This window comes from Motacilla alba, chromosome 1A, assembly GCF_015832195.1.
Source record: "Motacilla alba alba isolate MOTALB_02 chromosome 1A, Motacilla_alba_V1.0_pri, whole genome shotgun sequence".
Lineage (NCBI taxonomy): Eukaryota > Metazoa > Chordata > Aves > Passeriformes > Motacillidae > Motacilla > Motacilla alba.
In genome coordinates, this window is record NC_052031.1 from 44,340,251 (window position 1) to 44,366,638 (window position 26,388).

The following is a 26,388-nucleotide window of genomic DNA, read 5'->3' on the forward strand; positions in this document are numbered from 1 at the left end:
GTGCATAATCTTCCTTGATGGGAGCTGGCATGTAAAGAATATCAGGAATTACAACCCTAGCAAAGGTACCAGAAGCATAGAACAGTGATGTTTCAGAGCTTGAAGGTCCCACACAGCATTTATTTCAGTCTTCTGTCCTGCATTATCTACCAGCAGTCAATTAATACTATTTGTTCTTTTTTTTAATCAGCAAGGATGAATCCATGAGTTAGAAAAAACCATATAGTCTCTGCTCTGGGTGAAAATGCAAGACTTAAGCCTGTTTTTTTTCCTAATGAGACTCCAAAACAAAAGTTCATTGCCTAAGTTCTGGCTATAATTAAGGAGGGAAAGTATCTGATGTTATAGAGGAGACTTAGAACTTTGATGTATACACGTAGGTAATGAAATTTTTTAAAGTCATTAAATTCACTGTTTAAAAAAATCATTGTGTACATACTACAGCAGTGAAGTAATTATTTACACAAGCAATGAACTGTGGTCAATTCTGTTTCCATAAAGAGAGCTAGGGCTGTAAAATAGGCAGTTCAGCTGTTGCTGCCCCTCCTTGCAATGAGTGAAAGGTGGAGAGGATGAGGACCTCTGCAACAGACTGGTGGGGCTGCTGGGAATCTCATGAGGATTATATGCAGCAAGGGAGCAAAACAAGAGTAGCTGTTCCCCACCAGACCTCAATGAACAACTGAAACCTCACACATCCTCCCAGCCTGGGGTGCAGCTCCCCACCGCAGGAGCGTTCCCTCTTCCTGTACACACAGGTACTTCTCCCTGGGAGGAGAGAGATGTGCTCTGTGTCTCCTCAAAAGACATAGGCAGGGTGTCAGTTGGATTTCTTTCTGTCACTTGTGAAGGTCCCCCCCATAGTAAGTGAGTCAGCGAGGAGAAATGTGGTGAAGCCGGTGGGTGGCTGTAGGCTCAGAGAGGAGGGCATGCCTGCACCCTGGATTTAGCTGACCAGTATAATGTTCTCAGCATAATTTGGGGATCTGGAATCCCCCATGGTGAGTCACCATCCTCACAGTTGTCCGTGGGGAGTGTGGCTTTTGGATTGCTTCTTCGCTTGGGAAAGATTTAATTTCACATGTGCCTGAATCATCGTTTTTAGTCTTGCCTCCTCAGTGTCCCACCTTCTGGAATATCAGTCAACTTGTGTTCCTGTCTGTCCTTCCATACCCACCTGCTGCTGCTGGCAACACGAACTGGTGGGCGATGCTATTTATCGGCTGCACCCCTGCTGGCTGAGGAGCCCCATTCTGAGGTTGCAACAATTGCCAAACAAGGAGAACATGAAAACAAGATGCAGCTTTTCCTCTCCAAAAATAGCAATAGGAGAAATGAATTAATCATCTCTCTACCCCTGCCCTCAGGCTACAGGGATCCTCGGGACAGATTTGTTAACAGCATCTGCAGACTTTCACCCTGCAAATATCACCACTGCTTTTTGCAAGTAGTATCACAAAGAGGATTCAAAGAGCTCCCTGTCCTTCACTGAAGCAAGAAGATTGCTCCAAGGAGGGGCAAGAAGATGTCACCTTTCGCTTGACACTTTCCCACTTGAGAAGCCCTTCACTAGTATGTGGTGGCTGACTTACGTTTGCAGGCGTCTGGGGCAGAGAAAGGCTTCCTGAGGTCACGGTAGAAGCCCAGCTTGCAGCGCTGGCAGTGCTGCCCTTCCGTGTTGTGCTGACAGTTGTCACAGACGCCGCCACTGCGATTGCCTGACGCCAGCCACGCATCCATGTCAAAATGACAAGTGTCGGCGTGCCCATTGCACTTGCACGCTGAGGCAAAGCCAAAGGGAACAGAAAGACTCATTGAGGCAGTGAAAGATACTGGTTTATAGAAAAGAGACACAAAAACTCAAACCACATTTCAGAATGAGGACAATGAATGTATGAAGTAGCACTACTTTTTCATCTACATTTCCCAACCTCTGGAGATGACATTTAAGAAAAAGTATTTTCTTTAACTCTTTTATTTCCAATACAGGTTTTCCAGTACAAGGACAGCCACAGGTGGTCAGGCCAGAACAGAGAGACCCACATTCACTGGTGCTGCTGAGGAAGGATCCTTCCCTCCCAGCTTTGGAAATCAGCACTGCCCTATACAACATCTGCCATGAGTGTGCTGTCAGGATGTTCCCTGAAGCTGATGGAGGAAAAAGGCAGGTGGAGGAGAGGTGTGTGAGAGAGTACAAGCATCCTCCTTACCCTGTGCTGGCAGTGGAGGAAGTCTGCATGTCCATACGACTGAAGTCAAGGGTTAAGTGAGACCTATCCCAGTGCCTGCTCATCAAATGCTGCTGGTGTAAGTAGGAATTCACTGTCATTCCCTCAGGGATCATCCATACCTCAGTGAGCATGACCACAGCCCACATAGGCAGGCTGATGGTTGCTAATGTATGGATTGCGTCGTAGCCAGGGCAGGACAGCACTCAGCAGGCCTGCAAGCCCTCCTGGGGTGGTGTGGGTAGTCCTCGGCACCCTTCTGCCTAGACTGCTGCTCTTACTGAAGCAGATGGCTCCATGACCTCTGCATTCCCCTGCTTCCAGCACTCACCCTAAGCATAGCCCCTGGCACTGCAGAACTGATCTTCAAACCTCCAGAGCCCATGGCTCCTCCTGCCCTCAGTGCCCAGGGGTGAGCAGAGCCCACACCCAGCAGCAGAGAGTCATACCTCCTGCAAAGGTGTTTGTCAGTGGAGTCCATGGAGAGGACAAATCTGGCCCCTTGTCACCTCCAAGGTACCCTGGCAGGCTGCAGACTGCCCACAGCAGCAGACCTTATCCCTAGGAGATGCCCTTGGATCCCAGAGAAAGGCCAAACCAACAGACATCAGGGTCTCGTGAGGATGCCAAGTGAGGGGCTGTGCAGACACTGTCCTTGCCACACAAACACGCGGTGGGCGCTGGGCAGGGGTGTGGCAGTGCCTCTTCACTGGCTGAGCTGCTTGGAAAGCATCTCCCCACCACCTCAGGGTGTGCTGCCTCTCGGACACACAGGAGAAAGGCACGCATGGAGGAAGCATTTCACTCTGGCAGAGGATCTGGAGACACCGTTCCTGACTGGCTACTTACACTGGCACTCCTTGGGGGCTCCGGTTTTGCCGTCGGCAGCCTGCCAAGGCTGGTCGTTGTAGAGCGGGGCGCAGTGCTGGCAGTGGGAGCCTGCAGTGTTGTGCTTGCACATGCATTTCCCATGGACCTAGCGGGGGAAAGAGAGCAAGGATCACCCACAGCAAAGGCCAGAGTCTCTGGGCTCAAGCAATGCCCACAACACAGGGAACAGCATGCCAGCTACATGCTACTGCATCGACTAGAAGGAGGGATATAGCATGGTGCCCAGTTCAGCCAAGGGCAAATATTCTGTAGTTACACTTTCAGTTAGGTTAGTGTGTGTAGATCTGCATGTCATGTCATGGTACCTTTTTTGTACCTTTTTTTTTTTTTTTTTTGAGATCTAAAAGGGTCTTTAGCCATTTCCAGATGCAGCATGAATTTCCAGGAGAGATTAAAAAATGCCAGGATTCAAAGCATTCTTGGGAAACGCTGTAAAACCTTTCTCTTTTTCTTGCTCATAAACATGAATATCCCTTTGCAGTACTGCAGGAATAGCACCTATAATCTCAGAACCCATCTCTGAGTGCCCAACTATCTCCAGCACAAATAAGTATGAGAAAAAAGAAAATCAACCCCTTGAAACATAAATATCTACTCATCCTAGGCAGAATTTTTGCCCCACAAAGCAAGAATCAAGCATAGCACAAGGCCTGTGACTGACTATACTCGGACATGTTCATGACAGATAATTTAACAGCTAGACAGCCCAGTGTAAGGGGGTAATTAGAGATGAAAAGCCAGCACAGCACACTTGGTGCCAGCTGCCCTGTCAGTCGCTGGCATTACTCACCCCGTTGGCAAATGCAAAGAAAACAGGATGTAGCCAGAGGGCACGAGCAGCCAGCAGTGCCTGGATGCAACAAGATCAAGCTCTGCAGCAGCATGGCTCTGCTGGCAAGAATGAAGGCCCTGCCTTTTCCCGTGGAGCATGGCAGGTAGCTACCTACTGTAGCTATTTTGATACGTGCCTGTGTTTGCAGCTTTCCTTTGCTCCACATTTTGCTTTTAAATGCAGGGTTTGGCTTCTCCTGCTGCCCGTGATCGAGCCAGGGGCCTCGGTCTGCGCTGCCAGCGTGGCCCTGTGCTCATGCCACAAGCTGGCCATAAAACCAACGGAGCTGCACCAGCTGCTGGCTACTTTTGGCATCAAGAAGAGCACAGGGTGGCTGGGGTGCTTGGTGATCCAGCCTGGAGCTGGGGCATGGCTTTAACTGCTGCTGGAAAATGCTGCCTTCCACAGAGTTTAACTTGTGGTTTTACAAGTTAAGCCTGAACACTCAAGAAAACAGAAGAGGACCTTGAACATGTTGTAAACAGCTCCTGCTTACTATATAGGTGCACACACACACCACACACACTCCTGGCTTATGGTGACTTTCTGATTTATTCATTTGTAATGAATAGATTTCAGCTACTATGTCACTGGACTGAAATGTAACCAGTACAGATAAAATTTCAAAACTGACCTGGAAAGTCCTTCCAAGAGTTTTAAGCAGAAAGAAAAATAGTAAGATGTTTCAAAAACTTCTTGGATTCATTCCTGTCCTATTAAAATTTCAGATCATCAATAAATACAGAACAGCAACTGGGCTTTGTAAGCAATGGTTAGGTACAGATGGAGTCAGAATGCCCAAGCATCTAAGCTAAAGTGAAAATACTAAGCTAACATTATTTTCTGTGCTATTTGGCCTCATCATAGGTATTAGTTGGTCTGACTGCAGATACTACTTGGTCTGCCTGGTTTACTGTATTGATATAAGCTAATGTCTGAAAAGAATGAGAAGTAAACATAGAAAAGAAACAACAAATTTGTGGAGGGTATATTTAGTTCTCAAACTGTGTCTTGTGTGTTCATATTTTCATTTTTGCTACCACCAAGAAATTGTTCTTCAAGCTCTCAGATACCTCCCTTTCCTAAATTACCACTCGTTGATAAATTTCTGCCTCTCATATTTTTTAGGCAAGGTGCACACACAAACCAATGTTACAGAATCTCTTCACATACATTTCAAAGCATACACACCTGCATGGAAACAGAAGATGACTGAACCTATACTGGTCATCTTCTGGTGGTTTTGATGGTGTCCCAACTCTTTGATGCCACTTTTGGTAGGAGTTTCTTGCAAGCCCTTTGGCCATTGAGTGGTTAGGGCTAGTACATGTTGTACTAGCCTGAACCACATCTGTGGCCAGAGATATCCTGCAGAAATCCTTCCTCACAGGACTGTCCCAGCTGTAAGGGTAGAGGGACCCATCAGACCCTGGACATACATGATCAGAAGGGGTCAGAGGGTGCCATGGTCAAAATCAGGGGGTCTTTTGGTGCTTTTGCAATCATGATGCCAAAGTGAGAAGGACATAGGAGAAGAATTGCAACCAGAAATTGTCTCAGACATGGGCACACTTGGGATTACTGTGGGGATGTGTGCTTCCCCTTTCTGTCCCCACAGCCTGTAGTCTCACCCTCCACATTCAGTTTGCTCCTTGCCAAAGCGACACAAAGAATCAGTGGGGACCCAATCAATCATCCACAGGCTGCTCAGCACTAATAATCAAAAAACTCATCCGAAATTCAGCAGCACCTCAGAAACCCTCAATGGATTAAGCATCCCAAGACACCAGCAGAGAGCAAGGCAAAATGCCCCACCAAGGAGCATTCATGGTTCTAAAGAGCAAGAGCTTGGATTTTCTGAAAGCCCAAGTACTGTATAATAGAACATTGCTGCATTGCTGGAATAAAGGAAGGTGGGTGCAAATAAAACAGAATAGGATGGGTATGCCAAGAATTTGCTGTCCCACCATTAATTTGGCATGCAGAGCTAATAAGTAAACCACTGAATAGCTGTGCCTCAACATATCAATATTAATATTAATATTAATCTGTATGTGAACTCTAAGGAAAGAGGTTGTACATAATTAAAAAGCTGTTGCAGCAATGGAAGGCTTGTGGTCTCTCACACTGTGGCAAGGACAGCTGCAAAAGAGCCAAGCTGGAGATGATGCAAATCAAGCAGCTGGTGTTTATCTAGATAGAGGCAGAGCATGGCATGACACTCCTGGTATTGATTGTTTGTAAAGGTGCCATGCACCTGGGCACAAGGAAACAAATGATCTGCCTGAAAAGCTTAAAAAATAACAGAGTAGCACATTCTGCCATCTGCAAAGGCAATCGCAGGACCAGAGGCCTGTGGGCTTGGGCTCCCACCTGACTCGGTGGGTGCTGTCCAGCTGGGCCAGGAGGAGCACTGGCCCATTCTTATCTTAAAGCACCATTCTTATCATAAAGGTGCTGCCTTGCAGTTTCCTTTCCTCAGGGTTTATCACAAGCTGCCTCCATCAGCTGCTCCCTCCGAAGTGCAGATCCCCCTATGGATCCCACATGCCCTCTGCCCACCTGGGCAGGGGCTGGCATGGCTGCTCAGTAGCCCAGCCTGCAGTGCACACTTTGCAAACCTGTGTGCCCCTGCTCGCTGCAGGGCTGGGCACTCGTCATCTCCGTGGGATTCATGTTTGGGCAAACGCCTGCAGAGGCATGGGATGCAGCGGCCTGGCTGACCCCTCTTCTCTATTGGAAGCAGTTACCCAGACACCAAGCTCTGGGAGCAGGCTTTGGAAAAGGCAGCAGGTTTCCCAGTTCTGACGCTGCCGTGCCTTTACAGCGCTGCTGCTTAAGTGGGCTGAGAAAACTTTGCCTCTCCAAGGTCCCCTCAGGCTTCGTGGTGGCCCCAACCCCTCTCAGCCAGGTGGAGTGTGGGGTGCAGGCCCACTAATGAAGAAGCTAAAGAGCTAAAGGGGCAGTCAAACCAAGGGAGCAGAGGGAAACAGAGTCCTAGTGCAACCATTTAGTTAGTACCTTCTTTTCCATATTCCTTTTCCACAGAAGTTTAATGAAAAGTCAGACCTAAGTGATTCAAAAACCTTGCCTCAGGCTGATGTATTTGTTCTCTTAAAATAGCATTACAATTACTACCACCCAAAACAGCTCTGTATTGAAGTGTCTCTCCAACCTAGCTTTATCCCACTGAAGAAAATATCTTCTTTCTTTTAAATAATTCCAGCATGACAGCAAATATTTTTATGCATGGGAAACAACAAAAGAGGTGGATACTAGCAAGCCCTTTCTTGCAGCCCATAGGCAGACATGTATTTATTTTAGTTATAAAGAAATAGTATGAGAGCTAGAAATACGAGAAAGGCCAAGAAGGGGTAATACAAGGAGAAGTGGCAGCAGGTGAAAAAAAACCAACAGACTGTCTGCACTGGACAAAATTAATGTCTGTAAGAGCTGTAGGAGGGCCACTTGCAAGACAGGTCTGCCATGCAAATACCCTGTCATGCCACGGAGCAGCTGGGAGACGGGGATGAGAAACCAGCCCAGCAGCTCTGCTGGGACACAAGGTAGACTGGGAAAATGACATACCTGGCCTTCAGCATTTCTTCAGCATCTCAGCACCTTTCTGAAGGCAGAATCTGATCCCTGTGCATTGACAGGGGGAAAAAGCACATATTTTCTTCCCTTTTCATTCACCTCAACTTATAGCTAGCTGTAAGGCATACCCACTAGGGTCATTATGGAGCATCACTAAGTACACAAACACAATTGCCAGTATGTCTCACTCCTTTAAGCATTCACACGGCTCCTGACTCATTTAAGCAGCAAGGCCTTCCTATAGCATTTTTCATTTTGTCATGGGGTCTTTATATCCCAGTTCACTTTCACACTGTTCCCCTTCTTAGCTTGACAGCCCCGTCGCAACGTCAGTCATTAGAGGGCACAATGCAAACAGTGTTACAAAAGTTGCCTTCTGTAAGATAAACGAGCGACTGATTTCTCTATACAAAGACAGTTGCTAGGGCATGCTTCCTTCCAGAGCCTTTTGTTGCCAAATTATAACCTTCCAGCGCTTCCTTTCAGATTGCAAATACATAGGGCTTTCTCTTTGGTTGGATCCTATAAAATCCTTTTCCCCATATTTATCATGTTCCAAAATGTTAGGCAGTGACAAAGACTGCTGCACTGAGGGAAAAATGCTTTCAGTCACCTGTTATAAATGGATTTATATTGTAAGAATTCACCCACTATATGGAGTCCAACACAAATGCACACTAAAAGAAAATCAATGTCCCAAAGACCTGATAGCGTAAACAGTCTAAATAGCTGGGAGGGGCAATTGCTTTTAATAGAATTTCCTTTTTGGAACTGCTAAAACTGTATTTTTTTTTCTCTTTCCCTCTTTTTTTTTTTTAACTTTCATGGAAAATGGGCACGATGCTAGCCGAAGGGGAAATGGCAGCATTCACACTGAGTCTCTAACCATAGCTTTTAAACTGTGTTGTTCTTCAGCTGCTGTGCCAGTTTTAGAACCAATGCCTAGTGGTGGCTGTCAGCACATGGAGAGGTATTCTTTTCCCAAAGCACCAGACAACCAAATTTATGCATGAGAAAATTCTCATATCCTATCTTGTTCTTGTGAAAGAATACAAAGCCTGTTGTCCAGGGTGTGGGGGCTGTGCAGTAGGGCTTTTTTTAATTCCTTGTACAATAGGCTTCTGTCAGCATTGCTCTGGAAGACCTTGAACATCTTTTGATGTCAGTAGCATGATAACAATTTATAACAGCCACTGGGTTGGCCACATGGGAAATGGGGGGGAATATTCACCCTGCCCAACTACACAGAAGTGCTTTAGCAGAGTATCTTAGTCCACCCAGGATCCCAACCTTCATAACCATGGAAGAAGCTTAGAGAGATCAGCTGGCTAAGCTGCAGGAATCCACATTCAGGGAGGGCCAAGGAGTCTCTGAGATGGATGAACTCCAGCACTCACCTTGAGACAGAACTGCAGAACCCAGGTGAGGTATCTCTGGGTTTGCTTTCCCCACTTTGGAGTCCTAAATTGCAAGGTCCTACTTATCTCCAGGCTTACACAACACTCGCCTCTCCTCTTGCATGCCACTTGCCATTTGCTGCAAGCAGGCCACGGGGATGCTTTAGCTGGTAAGAGGCATGCAGTGCATGCAAACGTGCAGTGCAATGGCTCCATGTGCAGAGGTACTGGCAAAGGGTGAGAAGCTCCTGTGCCACAGATCAGGGAAAAAACCAGTTTTGTCATGGCCACTGAAGATCAGGAGGGATCTCCTATCTATGTGAATTTATTTGTTTGCTCATATTTTTAGTTTACCATGTAATGCAGCTCAAAAAGTGATCAACTGCTTAGCATGGTATGGTAGGAGGTCTGTTTGTACATGCTTATCTTTTCCTGGGTATGCATTGGGCTTTTGCTGATGAGATTTGAGTAGTGACTCTTTGAATAAGTTTGGGAGAGGTGGGAAAGAGAAAAAGTGTATCTGTATCAGTTAGTTGCCTGTTGTACAGTTAGTTGCCTGTTGTACACAAATGTCCAACAAGGGACAGACAGGATCATACTACCCATGAGGAGCAGCCTTTGCCATCCCAGGCAGTCAGGTCTTCTCTGGGGAGCTGATGGAAATATACCTTCTGCTAGAGCAGAAGTCCCACCTGTCTATTCAGAATTCACCTAAAGGCTGACATGGCATTTCTGACACTCAAACAAAACCAGAGTTTTTCTGTATAAATTCCATTTGCTTTTAGGAGAAAGGGTAAGTGGGGGAATTGCCAGGAGGAGAGGAGCATCATGGAGAGTTTTGCAGCTAGATGGTGATGAGGGCACAGAAACAAATCTCTTATCGGTGTCTGTCAAGTTGAACTTTGCTTTGGTTTGACTCAGACAGATTGCAGATGGAGGTTTCCCCACCCCAAAAAATGAAGCTAGAGCTGCTTCTGCCAGGGCACAAGGAGCCTCTCTTTGTTCATGAAGCCACCCTGTTTGCATCCCAAGCCCACACCCTGAGGGTGTCTCAGGTAAGTATTATCTCATGGCCAGGTGGACTTGTAGCCTCACTTCAGCCACTCACAATATTTGCCTTAAAAACCATCACCTTCTCAACTCAACATTGCCAAGATCTCAAGAAAAAAATACATCCAGTGGGAAGAATCCTCTGGCAGCAAGCTGAGCCCATGTGCCAAGCTGACCATCCTGGCCCCTTGGGTCGGGATTCTGCATCAAACCTGCCAGAGCAGCAGCCCCCAGCATTCTCACACACCCACACTCTTTTGTCAGATTGTCTCTGGGTGAGGTGGCTGAAATGCTTCTGGTCACTTTGTGAGATCTGACTGAGACCTGACAGCTGTTCTCAGTGCTGTGGGATACCCCAGCTTACTGCCCAGAGCAGCCCAAGAGAAAAATAAATATATCATCTGTGTCTTCTGCTGGCCAAGCAGGGACTGAAACTAAGGCTGCAGTTAGGATTTTGCCTGTAGGCTGAGAACAAGTGGGGAGTTAAGAAAACTTGCACATAGATTTTTTTTGAAAAGTTATTTGGTTTTTTTATCTAACAATCTTAAACACGCTTAAATCTTGATGTTAACTCTCTATCTTAGAACATATTCATCAGGAGGGATCTTGTCTAAACAAGCATAAAAACAGAGCCGGATTTTATAATCATATTGTGAAATGATACTGTGCTTCCTTGCTTTTGTTGTCCTCAGTTTTACACTGATGGTTCTGATAAAACCCTTAGTAGGTAGAAGTTCATAAAGACTATACGGAAATGTCCATCTACCTCTTGACTGACTTTAGATTTATGTTTTCTGTGAGTTTTTTAGATGAAATGTATAAAAATGCTCCCTCTCTGAAATCCTACTCTCTTTTCAGAAGTTTTTTGACTTCTACCACCTAAACAGCCATGGACATTGCAATCTTTCATCCCTTTCCTGTTCATTCATGTGTGTGATGAATTCTTCCTATCACCTTGGAAATAATTCTCTCTTCCAATCTTGATGCAATGCACTGGCAAGAGCCAGGCTGGGTTGCATGAGGTGGGTGCCACTGCAGTCCCTGAACAGCAGTAGCCTCATGCCACAGGAGCCTGGCATGGACTAGGCTCACCCAAAACTGCCCCAGCTCTATGGTGGAAAAGGTGGTATTGGGAGGGGAAAGCTCTTAGCACACCTTGACCCTCCCTGCAAACCATGGGGCTATGTCACCCCTGCTGGCACACCCCTCACGGGACATGCAGGATGAGGGGTAAGTAAAACACACTATGACACAGCAAAATGAGTCAGCCTCACTGCAGAAACGTCACCTTTGGGACTCCTGCCACGTAAACATTTATAACCAGAGTTGAATTTCCCCCTTGGGGCCAGCACAGGGGTTTGTTGCTATTTCTTGCTCTGTTTTCAGTGTGATTTTGGCACTTGCTTCCTTCCCCCAGCCCTGCCTGTTACCTGCACACCATGGTTGCCATAGCCTGTAGCTGTACTGGGGGCCTATTTGGCTGCAGGCTCTGTTACGATTCTCAATGGTGCTCCAGGGCACGCTCCCATGCAATTGTATCCCACCAAAATAATCCTGAGCAAACAGCTCCTTTCAAAGACTTTCACTCAGGGGACATCTGCAGAAAGCAGAGCAGTGCTACTTGAAACAGTCTTATCAATCACAGAGCTGCATGCTTTCAAACTGGTATATTTTCAAGATGTTGCAAGGCTAGGCTCTAGCAGAAGGGAAACATCCTGTCTGCTTCATGTCTGAGACTGTAATTTGAATGAAATGAGAGCTCCCAAAAGAGTTGGACTCCTTACCTAGACTGCCTTTTTTTTTTTTTTTAAGATCTTTCTCTGTCTAACATTATTCAGCACAGGATGTTTAGCTGTTCTGTCTTTCCCTACTGCTCCTCTCCAGCAAAGCAGCAAAGCCAGAGCTTTCAGAGCCAGCCTGGATGAGCAGGAAGGATAAGAGGTGCTAGTGGCAGGAAGTGTCCCTGGACTGGCTGGGTGCAGGCATGCCATGCCACAGGCATGGCCGCTGCTGTGCCCGTCACCTGCCTTATGGGTTAGTGGCTCTTGCTTCCCTGGAGTTTAGGTCTTGGTGGGTCCTTAGGAATTTGAGCTCAGAGCTCTTGTGATGGGAGTCCCCTTGAAACCAGAGCACAGTGTTTTTATCCAGAGAAAGGTATTGCAAAGTGCAATAGAAAGCCTGTGAGTGAGAGTCAAAACCCATCTCTATCCCCTTGGTTCAAGATCCAGCCCAATATCCTTGGATCCTCCAGGAACAATGGTAGCTACATGATGGCTCGTATCTTCAGAGAAGCTCTCCTCCTTCTTTGTTACCAAAATGTCCTGCATTTTTTTATCCTTTAGATATTGTGTTATTGCAAGTTAGCATTTGGGGAAAGATGGGTGTCAGCAATTTAATTATTTTAAAAGATTTACCTGAAATAAATAAATTACTGTGGAGCACCTTTGAAGGGTGAGAGTGCCACACCAAGATAAAAAGGAAGTTCAGCACTTCAGCCCCACATGGAGACCACCCCCTTTGTAAAGACCATTTCTGCTCGCTGTGCTTGGAGTCCAGGGCGTCACACGTCAAATATTGCATACTTGGACCTACACCATACTCTATACAGTCCCTTACTATTTTTAAAATTCTGCTTTCCTGCAGCGCAGATGTTGTTGGGACATGTACATACCACATGGAAAACCCCAGCCGCCTTGGTGGGCCTGAACCCAGCGACAGGGATGCAGTGGTCAGCGTGGCCGTTGCAGAAGCAGCTGCCCTTCACGATGAAGTCGTAGATGGCGTAGTGCAGGGATGGCGGGGGCTGCGGGGCCGGGCTGGCCGGGAGGCAGGGGCAGCCCTGCCGCTCCAGCAGCCGCACCCGCAGGTTGGTGATCTTCAGCCGCGCCTGGGCCTCCGCGCTGTACGGGTCCTCCGCGGCGTACGGCGGTGACAACGCTCGGAAGATCACCTGGGCAGAGAAACACAGTGGGTGAAGCAGAAAGGAGGACGTCAGCCAGCCCCAGGGTGGGCCGTGGGGTGAAATGGCAATGACAGCATCCTCTGGGAGCGTGCACCGGGCTCTCACGATGCGCTTCTCCCTCTACAAGTGGTGGGACCAGCAAATCCGCCTCCAAATCAGTGAGTGCAGGGTGACCCTTCCATGATCCCTTACATTCCTCTCCACAAGAAGTAAGGACCTTAGGGTGTCAAGTGACGTTTTGCCATTAACTCAAATCAAGGTGGGTGCCCTTGCTACGTGGCATGGCCCAGCACAGGGACCAGCACCTTGCCGGATGATGCACATGTGGGGGACTCTTCATTAACATTCCCTCTCCCAGAGGGGGTGTATTTTTTAACAAATATAGCTCGTATTTCCAAATATTTGGTTCCTATCAGTCCCAGGCTGCTTCCTAGTGAAAAAAGTGATTAGGTGTGGCAATTAGTGACAGCAAGCTGATAATCAAGAAAACCGAGATAAGAGAGAAAGGAAAGAGGGGGGCTTCCAAAGTTTAAACAAATACTTATCATTCATTCTTTATTTTAACTTCAGTTTGATTGAATAGGTAAATATTGGCTCAAGCTGAATATTGAGAGCAGTAGATAAAAATAACCAATTTTCTTGAAAAGGCTTATTTTAAAGTTTTTGGTCTAGCTGCCTACAATGAGGAATCAGAAACAGCATATACTTTATATGATTACCACTGACATTAAAAAACATATCTGTGACATATATTAGCTATTGGTACATTCAACTGACAGCAATACTTTCTCAATAGTTAAGTAGTTTTTCACTGAACAGTCACCGACAGCTTGATGAACTATGATAATTATAAACAACATTTGATCAAATCACTTGAGTGCTTGAGGGTGTGATGCAGCTAATGGCTCCATGCACTACTCCCAGCAGTGAGTTAAAACCTCCTCAAACTACACTGCTGCCCCACTGAAACAATCCATGCCACCCAAAATGCTGGCCAGCCTCTTGCAGGCGGCAAGGAGGTGACCATTGTTTCCGGCCCACCGAGAGGCAAGGCACCAGCTTGCTGCTGTCGCTATCAGGGATCACAGCCTCCTGCCCCTAAATCCACTCCTTCCATAGAAAGCAGCTGATACGCTTTAGCTGATGAAGGCTTCCCTTTTATTTGACCAGGATCCACAGATCCTGGAAATAATGACCACAGTGCTGCCAGCTGGCCAGCCCACAGGCTTTGCCTACCAGCTGCTGCCTCCATCAGCCCCAGCACTGCTGGCACTTCTCCTGGCTGGGACCTGGCATTTCTCCAGGGCTGCCCCAATCCAGCCAGAGGAAGCTTTGTGTCAGCCTGGAAGGAGATTTAGCCTTGTTTTGGAGCTGGATGGCGGCAGCACGCTTTTGTGCGCCCCGCCAGCCTGCCAAGCACAGTTGCCACCAGCATGCTGGTGACAGCGGGGCTCGGCCGTGCTGGAGCTGGGCATTGCATGCTGGCAAACACATGCTGGCTGCAGTTCTGCACTGCCCTCCTGCAAACACTCCCTCCCAAAGGTGTTTGAGCATCTTCTGCCAGAAAGACACAGGTAAGGGAGAAGGTAACTGGGAGAGATGGTCAGAGGACAAGGCTGGCGAGCATGCTCCTTGTGCACAAGTGTTGAGTCTGATGAGGGGTATTAATAAACAGTAACACACTTCAAAAGAGGTCTTCTCCCCCCTCTCTTTCAGAGATATACAGAGTTTTTTCTTCTTTCCTAAAATAAAAATATAAACCAGATATCAATAGAAACCCAAGTGAACCCCAACTACAGCAAGTCTTGCACCTCAACCCAAGGCTTGTTATTTACCCAAATTTAGATAAATGCCATTCTGATCACATTTACTTGCTAGTGGTTTTGTGAACACAAGATGCTTTCAGATACGGAAAAAAAAAATTCCTTGGGAAAAATCCAAACTGAAGACATTGATTTCCTTTTAGTGGACATGACAGAAAATGCTGGGTCAAGAACTTTCAGTAAAAACTAGCATCTTGGGTTTCTTGATATTGCATAAATTGCATCTCAGAGAATTCTTTGTTTGCCCTAATTCAGATGAGAGCAGTGGAGAAACTATATAAACGGGAACGATTTATGCTAGATGGAGCTGTAGACTTTCCTCTCATGTTTTCAGTTTTCCTTGTTTATCTGTCCCTGTTTAATGCATGTGACTGATGTTTGTAGTTCTAGTAAAGACAATCACAGCAAGGAAATCAATAACCCTGAGTGCCTATGCACTGACAGAGTTAAATCTTGTCTGTGTGGAATTCAGGGGGAGTTGTGCTGCTGATTTCAATGGAGCCAGTATTCCTGCTCAGACCCTAAAATGCTACAAACATTTCTTTTTATGGCTGCGTGAAAACAGTGATGCTAAACATGAACTCTGTCTGTAATTCCCAGGGGCTGCAGGCTCTCAGCTGCTCCCCCCCTGGCTGTCCTGTACTGCTCTCTGGCTGTGCCCAGCAGCCTGGGGAGATACACTGTGCCCTGCAGCTGTGTAACAGAGTGAGCCTGGTCTCAGTGCTGCCAGGACAGTAAACATCCCCATGCCTCCATCCCAGACCCCGGCAGCACTGCTGTAATGAAATACTAACTGGTCATTATAATATGTAGGGCATCATACAAATAGCAATTTTCTGCTCTGACACAGCAGATTCAGCTGGGACTCTACAAGCCCTCAGACACTGCATAATAAGGATAAGGATGTGTTTCCCAGCAAGATTTTCCTGTTCAGTCATTTACATCACTAATTTATCCCAGCTGGTCTCAGGAGTCTGCACATCACTGGGGCCACACTGGTCTTACACAGCTATCATGGGTTTGCACCCCTGTGCTTTCCAGCAGCCCAGCCACACATACACACTTAGGCAGTGCCAGATTTCCTGCTTTTACTTATTCTTGGGCTTTTCAATGCAATTGTCCCGCCAGCAGGATGGGCACAGGGTTTCAGCATCCTCTCTACTAATGAGCTGTGGTTTGCACAGCAGACCTGACCAGGTTTTCACACCTCTGGTTCTTCTAGCAACTCCCAGCTACAGCAATCAGAGGTCTCCTCAACCAAAATATTGTTCAATTTTAGCAGTGTAGAGGAAGGGTTAGAAAAAACGGAAAAGCACACTTTGTCAACATGTGTGTGCATCTGATGATGTGGTTTTACAAGCCCATTGTCTCCCTGGTGCCACTGTCCAGCCAGGACTCTGCTGGGCAGTGGTCCCCAGCCACTCTGCAGGCAGCAAGTCTCAACAGCAAGCACCCCAGGGTGACCAGGCTTCTGTCTTTCCCACTCAAGTCTCCATCTCTGTGTACAAGGCCTTCTAACAAAACATCAAAACCTGGCATCGCAACATTAGGCAGACGATGTGACGTATGCAGTACGATAGCCCCACGTATGATAGCAAAGTGTGGGAGCCCCTGATCTTTACACCAGCAGCTCTGAAATGTATGCACTAATTGAAGTATTATATTTTGTAAAACAAGTCAGAAGTAATATATTGAAGCACCCCTGCATTTCTGTGCTTTACATCCAGAGCATATCAGAAAGATGTTTTCATTCCCGGTGTTGCTAGCTCACAAAAAATCTTATGATATTTGGGATTCTTAAATGCAGTCCCAGGAACTGAAACTTTATCTCAGCTTCCACTTAAAATTAACTATCTCGCAATAACTCATGTCACAAACCAGGAGGCAAATGGAACTGAGAAGAAACAAAATATCTAGTCTTTGGGGTAATGTTCCTTCTGTGACATGTGGAGCGATGCAGCTGGATCCCATGTGCTATAAAAGCAACCTTTGCATGAAGCAACATCAATTGAGGAGTGATTTAAAAGATGCACAGAGATTTTTTTTTTTTTTTGCATGGTGTTGATCTGTCTACACAGCCAAATAGGAGCTGCAGTCTGTAGTCTCTGAGTAAGGAATGTCACTGCTGGGCCTCAAGAGGGTTGGATTCATCTGACTCCCTCGGTGCGATACATGTTGGTGGCAGGAGGAAGCTCACTCCACTCCCGAGGGAAGCCCACTCCACTCCAAGGGAGCAGGAGTGGATAAGCTGTACCACAGTACCTTGCACATGCCATGGAGTAAAAATACTCTGCTCTTCAGCCAGACCATTGCAGCTGTCGGCAGCTTGGCCACATCATTACATAGACAGCCTCTAATAAATTTCCACAGGGTTTTGATTTCCTTATGGGCTGTCATGAGCACCTCTTGCTCTGCTGATTATTTCACAATTTCACAGTTCTAGTGGCAGAAGAAGCCTGAGCTCCTCACCCTTCTGCAGATGCAGTAATGTAGCCCTGTATATAAATAAAGCAGCAGCCATGGACGTGGTGCACTCAAGTAACCACTTGCACCACAGTGACCTTGATTTTATAAATACATAAAGTCCCTCTGCAAGAAGTACCCTAATATGTTTATGTGTGAGAGGCAATAAAAGAACATCTTTATATATATCTCCACAGGGGGAAGGAAAATGCTAATGAATGATTCTGACAGCAACAAAATAAACTGTGAAGTCAAAGTTGCCTGAGGAAGTCAACAAAACCAATGAAAGACTTGCCAGGAGCAAAGGTTTCTCAATGAGTCACGGGCCCACCTCCACTGAATGTAGCTGCAAGAGCCTGGACCTTTGTCAAGATGCAAGTGCCCAGAGCAATGGAATGGGACCCTGTGGGATACAAATGCAGGTGACATTGAAGAGACATGGGTGATCCACAAAAGTTTCTTCCTCACAGACCTTTGGAAACAGGCACAGTTACAGAGGCTTTGCAAAGAGTCTTGCAGCTGCTGTGCTAGTGCCCGTTCCCTGGATCCCTGCACCTGGCCAAAGGTGCCACACTCCAACCTCCAAAGAGCCTGGCCTCAGCCAGGAATGGATAAAAAATGGATAGAAGACAAATGGATAGAAGACTCAAGAAACATATACACATGGGAGCAAGCCAACAAACAGGAATACGGCAGAAATAAAAGCAATAAACAGAAATTAAAAACATAACCACATTTTTACTTGGTTGTAAATGAAGACCAGGGTGATAACATTGCATGAAGTGATGTGTGGTTTCTTTCCAAAAGAGACTGATGAGCTCTACCCTGCACTGTCTGACCTGGATGCATGAAAATGTATCGATAAGTACTCTACAACAATGGCATATCCATGTTAGTGATTCATGTAATTAGCTCAGGGGCATTAGATAAATTCAGTACTGGTTTATTTGATTTTTGCTGGTAGATTTAGCCCTTTCAATGCATTTTACAGGAACAAATGAAAAAATAGTATTAATAAAAAGAATGCAAAATTTGTTGTCTTATCCAGATAGAAAGCAAAAGCAATGAGGGATGTGCACCACTTTACAAAAGGGCGTATGATGTCTAAGTAAGTGTTTGACAGAAAAGTTGAGGTGTGCATTAGGAGTCTGCAGAGACTCTTGGTATGTAGGCACTAAATAAATGTGCTTAATTGGCTTGTATTCTGGGGCCCTGTGGAATCTCCACGTCACTGGAAGTGATGTGATTTATTTAGTGCCTGGACAAGGCTCTGAAAATGTAGGCAGTAAATGCAGTGGTGGAGCTCTGCCAGCACATCCAGGACCTCAGCCCTTTGCCTCTTTAAAAATTTCCCTCAAGCACAACAAGCAGCTGAGGTTAGGCACTACTTGCCTGGTGCTGGGGCTGAGGTGAAACTGAGCCCTTGTCTCTGACATCCTGGCCCTGGGATTCCCAGCTGTGTGCCCAGCATTGCCTTGCATCTGCTTGTGCTCACAGGCCTCGGCTTTCACTTCAAACGACAGCACAAGCTGAGATAGCCCGTGCTCTATCCACTGCATGGGTACACCTCTGCCTCCCCTCCAGCCACTGCCTGCCTCCACCCCTGCCCCCTGCGCCTCCTTCCAGCCAGCCCAGCCATCCAACAGCCCAGGAACTCTCGAGAAGGCACTACCCAAAGGCGGCAACTGCTTTCAGCCTTGGCTGGTCTTCTTCAAAGAAGCTCAGTAGGGAAATTTTATTGTGGCACTTTCCTGCCCACTGGATGTAGAAGTTATAGGTAGTCAATTCTCATGGTAAACATTATGGAAAACTTGCAGGGAGCAATTTCATTTGTAGAAATGTGTAACCAAAAATATTAATTATGATGCAATATGTGTGCCAACTGTCAACCTGCCACAGTGTCTGCTTTCAACTTCCACCCAAGAAAGGTACTAGAAGCAATAAGCTCATCATAACCACAAAGGCCTGATTGATGGAGCTGGATGTAAATTTAGCTGCAGAAATGCAATGCCAGCGAGGTGCTCCCCCTTCACAGAGAGCGTTCTCACACCTCTTTCCCACACCCTGCTTAGTCACCTTCAGTGCTGCAGAGGAACCTTGGAGTCAAGACTGTTCTGTGCTTGTCCCCCTGTGCCTTCCCAGAAAAGAGTCATTAAACTTCTCACACCACAACACGTGCAGGGAAGACTGATGTGAGACTGTCTTACTGTTCATATGAGGATGGCTTGACTTTCAAGGTTTGCTGTGCCATGCAGCAAGACTCAAGCTGCAGCAATGAATCTAATTTGGTACCTTTGGGGCACATGGACAATCCTACTCGCCCTTTGGCAAGACACCTTTGGGGACCTTTTTTTTTTTTTACAGTGGGAAGCCTCAGACACAGGAGCTGCCTGGTTTAACAGGGCTCCCTGAGCAGGAGCAGCTCAGGCACACCTGCTGTCAGATGCAGTTTAAACAGCAGACCTAGTGCAAGCAACAGCCAGCAGATATTCTGCCCTCGAACACCTTCTGAGAGAGACACATTCTCTGCAGGCAGCTTCTTTTGTCTCCCACTTTCAGTATTGAGGGTGCAAATCTATGCTAGCATTTACCCTGCTGGTCAGTATTTTAGTTTCTGAGATTTTCTGCATCAGTGTGGTCAAAATCTGCCAGGCTCTCCTTGGCTCTTCCTGGAGGGGGCAGCTGTCTCTGCAGAGGAATATTTTGCTACAGAAATGGGTCCTGTGCCATTGCACTGCATGTGTATCCTTGTCCCTGCCCATCAGTCCACTCTAAAAACCTCTGAAACCACTGTCTAACTTCAACCTCCTTTTGGAGATATACCTCAAATGTTAAGCTCCTGAAAGTTATAAGAAAACAATCTCATTGCTTCACAAATTTAAGACTGTTGGACTACTACCCCTGTGAAGAAGGCGGACAGGGCCACAAAGCTGGTACCTCCTACTGGCAATCCAGTCTTATTTCATATATTACCACACCGAGCAACGAGATTTTAGGAGTGAAACCAATGTGCATCTCTGTGCTGTGTTCATTGCAATGATTCTAGGCTAAAAAAAGACAGATCTGCTTTTGGCAGATGCTACAAATAGATCACTTAGTATGGGAAGTTCATCGGCCTAAGCTGGGCAGGTATTCTCCACCAGCTCCTCTAAAACACTTCTTTGTTTTTCTGGCTGTCAGACCAAGTGGACTGCAGGGAAGAAGAGCTTCTTTTGCTTGTGGAGAGGTCTGACCACCCCCATGGTATGCACTTCAGCATCACCCGGGTGAGGTGAAACAGCAACAGAAATTGGAAAACCTGCCTTGCCACTGCAGAGAGGACACCATCAAAGGCACTAAGATCACAGTGAGCATTGGAATCTTGCAGGCCATATTATTTGGGACTCAATCACATCCCCAAGCAACCATGACAGAAACCTACTGTGTACTACCACCAGCAGTCCCTGAGCTCCTTGAGATGCTGGAGAAATGGTACTCCTGCAGCAGCCTTTAGCAAGGCTCCTTCATATAATTCAACGTAAGATGTCTTTCATATAATTCAACGTAAGCATTTGGCCCAAGCTTCCAGTCCTTCTGCAGTCTTTTACAGCACATAAATCAGGACAAATAATCCCTTGCCTCAGCATCCAAAATTTATGCAGTCTTACCAAGACTTAAGGACAAAAATCCAACTATTTCAAATAATCATCCCTCCCAAATTAATTTATACCAAGGTAACTTTTGTCTTTTGGCAATCTCAAAGCATTCTTTTGCCATTCTCAAAAGTGAGAAGCTGTCCAGGAAGAGTTCCAACTCACATGCAGCAGCTGACCAGTGAGGGGCTGGAAAAGGCACAAGGAGAGCTAGGGAAGACCCTTGGGATTTCTTCAGGATCCCTGAAATCTCTGGCAGTAATCAGCCAGATGAGAGCCATCTTCTCAGCTTCTCTTCAACATTCAACTACACAATTTCATTAGATGAAAATGAAACACTGCTAGGTCATTCCTCTCTTCATGCAGTCGATCACAAAAGTAATGTTCTTATCAGGAAAATCTCACTACAGCTCAAATACCTTGGATTTCTTCATCTCCGGTTAATAGTGCTTCTCCAATAATTCATAATTTATTCCACAATGGCTCCATTTTGCTTAACCACTACTTTCACTCATCAAACAGATAGAAACACTCAGTTTCTTGGCTCACAAAACCCTCCAGATGCATGATATCATTGGCTATGGACTATCAAGGAAAACAATTATTGCCTTTTTCTCGTCTTTAGAATCACTGTTTCCAAGGCTGTGCTAGCCCAGTCAGGAAAATGAACCAGCACATCTCAGCTGATGATATGAAGTCCTTTGACCCATCAGCAAGAAAGATGGTGTTTAAATACTCATCCCTCCAGCAATTCCCCTCCTTTCCCCATCCCCATAAAAGATTAATGTTCTCAGCCTTGGGCGGTCAGCAGTACCTGTTGTGCATATGGAAGACCAAAAAAAATCCTGGAGCTTCCTCCAAAGAGCCAGACAAAGGACTGGACTTGCTTCTTCATTGGCAGGGCTGTAAGAAAAGCTGGCTCACTCCCCAGAGCTGCAGAATAACCTCTTTAACAGCTTCTGAGCAAAACACACCACTGCAAAAGCCTGAAAGGCAGCAGGTTAGTGTGTCAGTAACTGCAATGGCACTAAGGATCAAGGGGATTTTCTTTCAGCCTAGGAGTAACACAATTCCATGAATATTTTTCAACTGCTCTTGTTTATAATGAAAAGACTTTGTGTCTATAGGACTGTCTGCTAGAACTACCATGAGATACACTTTATTCTAGGAAAAAGAACACTTGTTGGAATTATATGTAACTGCACACTGTCAAAAATGTCACAAGAAGCAGCACCCCTCTTTCAATCCATAGCTATAGATTTTGATTACTGGAAGGAGGGATGCTGCAGAGAAACTGGTGATAAAAGACTCATAACATATGCATTGAGTAACTGGGTTCTGGACATTAACTTCTTTTCTTCCTGTAAAATGTTACTCATGGAGAATTTGAGAACTTCACCATTTGCATAGGATTTAGAATGTTGTTAGACTGGGTATCTCACACTGACACCCACTGTTGCATGGCAATTAATCTCAAATGAGCTTTTGATCCAAAACTTCTGAGACATGTCAATACATTGCTTTAGGTTACACGCTTCCCATGAAACCAGCTGTATCCAGGAATCCCAATGAGAAACATGGCAGTCCTACTTTCTAGCCAGAGAACTGGGAGCTGAATAAGTGAGCTAGTCTTCTCTTCATGCCAAAAATGAACTGTGAAATGAAGCAGTGGGGTGCAGTGCCTGAAGAGAGGCTCCGGAGGCACCGTTAAAATCCCGTGGCACTTTTCTCAAGGGAAGCAATAGTCCCGCTAACAAGGCCAGATGCCAATTTAGAGAATTAAATTCTGCCTACCCAAACTCCTCTTGTTTCATGTGGGCACAGTGCTCTTCACATCCTACATAAGAAGTTTGGAAAGGGTCTCCTGGAGCCCTGGGACCCATTCCCTCCTGCTGTTGGCAGCCTACAATATCCCCCCTTTCACAGACTGGTCAAGCTCCCTCCAAAGAATAATTTGCTTTAGCCATATTGGAGGTCGATCCAGAAGCAGTTGTTAGAAACTTGCTGTTCCAAACGGAGGACTGTTGATATGCACTGTTAAACGCTGGCTATGCTCCATCCCAGAGGTGGCTGCATTTCAAGAGCTGGCCAAGCAGAGGGCCAACCCCCAAGTGCCAAAGCACTGGGAAATCCAGGAAGAAAAGGAGGCGATCCTATGGGCTACTTGTAATGGGAGAAATCATGCAGAGGATCATGGGGCAGGTTGGAGAAGCATCTTGCTCTTCACATGCCCTTGTGCTTCAGAGATGCTGAGCATCCAGGAAGCCTCATAAGGGAACATGTCACTCCTCTAGGATGGACTGTGGGAGAGGGGGAGGGATTTGTCACAACCAGGTGAAAACTAAGCTAAAGTTTCTCCTTTTCCCCGATTCGCTTTTTGCTGCCCCATTATTTAAAGGGAAAATCTCCCCTCCTCCACTGCTGGAAACCTGCACCAGCTTGGAAACCCCCCACAGTGCTTGGGAAGATGGGCTTCCCTGCAGGAAGGAAAGCTTGAGGACCAAACCAAAGAATGCACTTCACCACAGCCATCAGCAAGGTGGCTGGTGTGAGATGGTGTCCTGCTGGTGTGCTGCTACTGCCAGCTGCCACAGCCTGAGATTTCTAGGCTCCTATATAATTTTATTGACTCCAGCCTAGCCTCATTTACTTTGTCTCATTAACTATTCCCTAATGAATCATTATTCTTGTGCTTATGAAACAATGGTCCCCATGTCTTGCTAGATTTAGTGATTCAATGCAAAGAGCTGGACAGGATTTGGCCATCCCCCCAACAACACCTAGCTGAACACACTCTCCTTTGCACACGGCATTTCTGAACAGAGCCCAACAATTTGTGTTTTTCCAAAGACAGGATGATCAGGAAAACACTCTTAAAAAGGTCTTTTTCCCACAGAGTGCACTTCTGCAAAGTGTAGAGGTAGGACATGAAAACGTACTTCCCTAGCCATGTCCTCACATGCCTGCCAGGATTCCTCTTTCCTTCTCATCTGTTTGGGCCTTTGTTTTCTCTCTGTGCAGATGTCAGTGGCACAGGACAATTAAAAAAGATGTTTGCAGCCCTCTAATGGGTTGACATCCCTGGCTGTTTGGAGGTTATTCTTGCATATTTGCCCAGGTTCTTTTGTGGAGTCCTGCAAGTGGTTGAACCCAAATCTCCTGTTACCCACAAGACCTTTGAAGGACCTCAGTACAATTATAATGTAGCTTTGGTTAAGAACAACAATGATAAGCTTGAAAACCAAGCTTATTTGGGCCTAAAAGGAAAAAAAGCCCAACCAGGCTGAAGTTTCTGCAACCTAAAATCGGGACTCAAATATAAAAGCTACTGACCATCTTTAACTCCTATTGGTTTCAGCAGTGAGTGTTACAACCACTCACTGTCATGGTCAGACTTCTGAGTAGAAATACACAGTTTACTTCTGCTCTACGCAGCTAATGTCAGGTAAAACCAGTAGGACTGGTGTCCAAATCCTCAAGGAAGAGAGGCAGGCTGCATGCAGTAACAGAGAAAGGCAAAATATACGAAGGACTTTCCGCTACGGAAGGCACGAGATCAATAAAACGCTCAGTAAGACACGCATCCCACAGCAAAACAGTGGCAATGTGGTGTTTCAAAAGTTAAAAGCATGTCAGAATTTGTTGCTGGAATATAGTCAAACTACAAATATGCCTCTTCTATAAATAGCAAACAGCGACAATAGTTGAGGTCTCCGAGTGATTTATTAGCAGTATTCTGAATAGATGAACACTAAAATAAGTTACTAATTTACTAAAATCTTGTCAAGGAGACTCTGCTTCAGTAAGCCCTTTTATCCTGGAGCTTGTCTAAATGGGGACACTCAGGCGAGCTAATCTGAATTGACCACAGATGGCAATGTAAAGTGAATGAGATAATTGCATTGCAGAGTGGACAGTCACTCTCACTCACAGTTAAAGAATTAACATCTGCTAAGGGCCCCTTGAGCCCTCAAAAGTGATCCCTAGCCAAGGATAATTTTAAGATTAGTGTGTTGAAAAGGAAATATTAATATAATCTGAACTATGGGAGGGAAGTTAGCCTTTTATGCATACTAGTAAAATTAGTATTCCTGTCTGAGCATGAAGCTGAAAGAATTTATTTCTGCATCTTGTTTACTTAGATCAGATTATGTTTGGCTGGTGGATCTGGATCCAGTTCTGGTTTCCCTTGCAGTAATGTGGCTGAAGGGTTACACCCTGAAAAACAATGACAATACTCAGCATTTGTAGCATTTTTGTATGATTTAGGCTAAAACTTGGCCACAGCCATTTTCTTAAAACACTGGTGATACAAGGCTAACATTTAGAGGTTTCTGCCTGTGCTTAACAAACTGCTCTTGTGAAACAATTAATTCACCGTATTAAGCACAGGGGATGTCTATAATGACCTCTCTGCATGCAACTGATCCGAAATTATTCCCTGACATGGCAATGTGTCTCCTTCACAATGTTGCAAATCCAACTCCTCAAACGGGCAGATGCCTGAAGCTTGCTGGAAACCCGGGTTGGCTGTACCAAGGTTGGGATGCCAGGGCAGGAGGTGGGCACCGTCTGCCTCCTTTCCTGTTCCCTACTGAGGAGAGGCTCAGTTGGTTTGTTTGGCTTCTGTACACCTGCAGAGAAATCACTGACTACTTTGCTGGTTGTTGAAACAATGGTTCTTCCTTGCATGAGGTCAGACCTCAGCCAGGCTGCCCTGGCATGTGGCTCAGCTCAGCAGAGCCCCTGAGGTCTCTGGGCACATGCTGACCTGTGAACTCAGGCTTACTTCCATCAAGAAAACTATTTAGACCAAACCCAGGGCATTTTAGTGCAGTGCTCCTGACATCAGTACAGCCTTCAACCTCTTTGCTTGGCAGTTCTGCCCAGATTTGTCCTTTCCTTCCTAATCCCATCCCTGGGCTGTTGATCCTCCATCTCTCGCCTGCCACAGGCTGGAGCTGCATCCACATCAGAGATAACCACGTCTGGTGGACTTGCAGCATTAGGAACAGGTAGCAAAGAAGAGCAAGGACTTACCAAGCCCCTGATGAGGTGATTCTACCCATCAATAGACCATCCAAGTGCCACACATGGCATGTGACACAATTACCTCGTCTGCTTCCCACTGCTGAGGTGGCACCCAGCTGAGGTGACCGCAGCCTTCCCAAAGTATCACTCTCCCAGAGCTTTCCAGCACCCCAGTCCCACCGCTGCATAGGCAAGCCCAGAGTCACACTGCTACAGAAGGATGAAAGGCATCTCCCAGAGCCATTTCAGCATTTCTGAGGTCTGGCTCTTTGAAATGAACCTAGAGGCTTGGCAGCTTGTTTTCTACACTACCATAAATCTCCTCAAGATCAACATCATGGCAAATTCTGATGAGGGAGGATTTTTGTCTTAAGAGTTGAAGTAGGCATCTAAGGAATGGCTCATGATGATGAGGGCAGAATGCATAAAGTCTGATCTTTCTTTTTAATAAAAAGTGAAGCAGTTACACCTTTGATCCAAAT

At 46.1% G+C, this 26,388-nt stretch overlaps 1 protein-coding gene across 3 annotated transcripts in view; it reads right to left on the minus strand.

Annotated features, from left to right (window-relative positions):
• Positions 1-26,388, minus strand: part of NTN4 (netrin 4) — a 47,570-nt gene that overhangs the window by 13,793 nt on the left and 7,389 nt on the right. For all 3 annotated transcript variants that reach the window (XM_038153993.1, XM_038153995.1, XM_038153994.1), the window contains exons 3-5: positions 12,667-12,945; positions 3,078-3,204; positions 1,593-1,781 (exon numbers count right to left, since the gene is read on the minus strand). In XM_038153993.1, the coding sequence (XP_038009921.1) occupies positions 1,593-1,781; positions 3,078-3,204; positions 12,667-12,945 (595 nt within the window). The remainder of the gene's footprint in view (positions 1-1,592; positions 1,782-3,077; positions 3,205-12,666; positions 12,946-26,388) is intronic.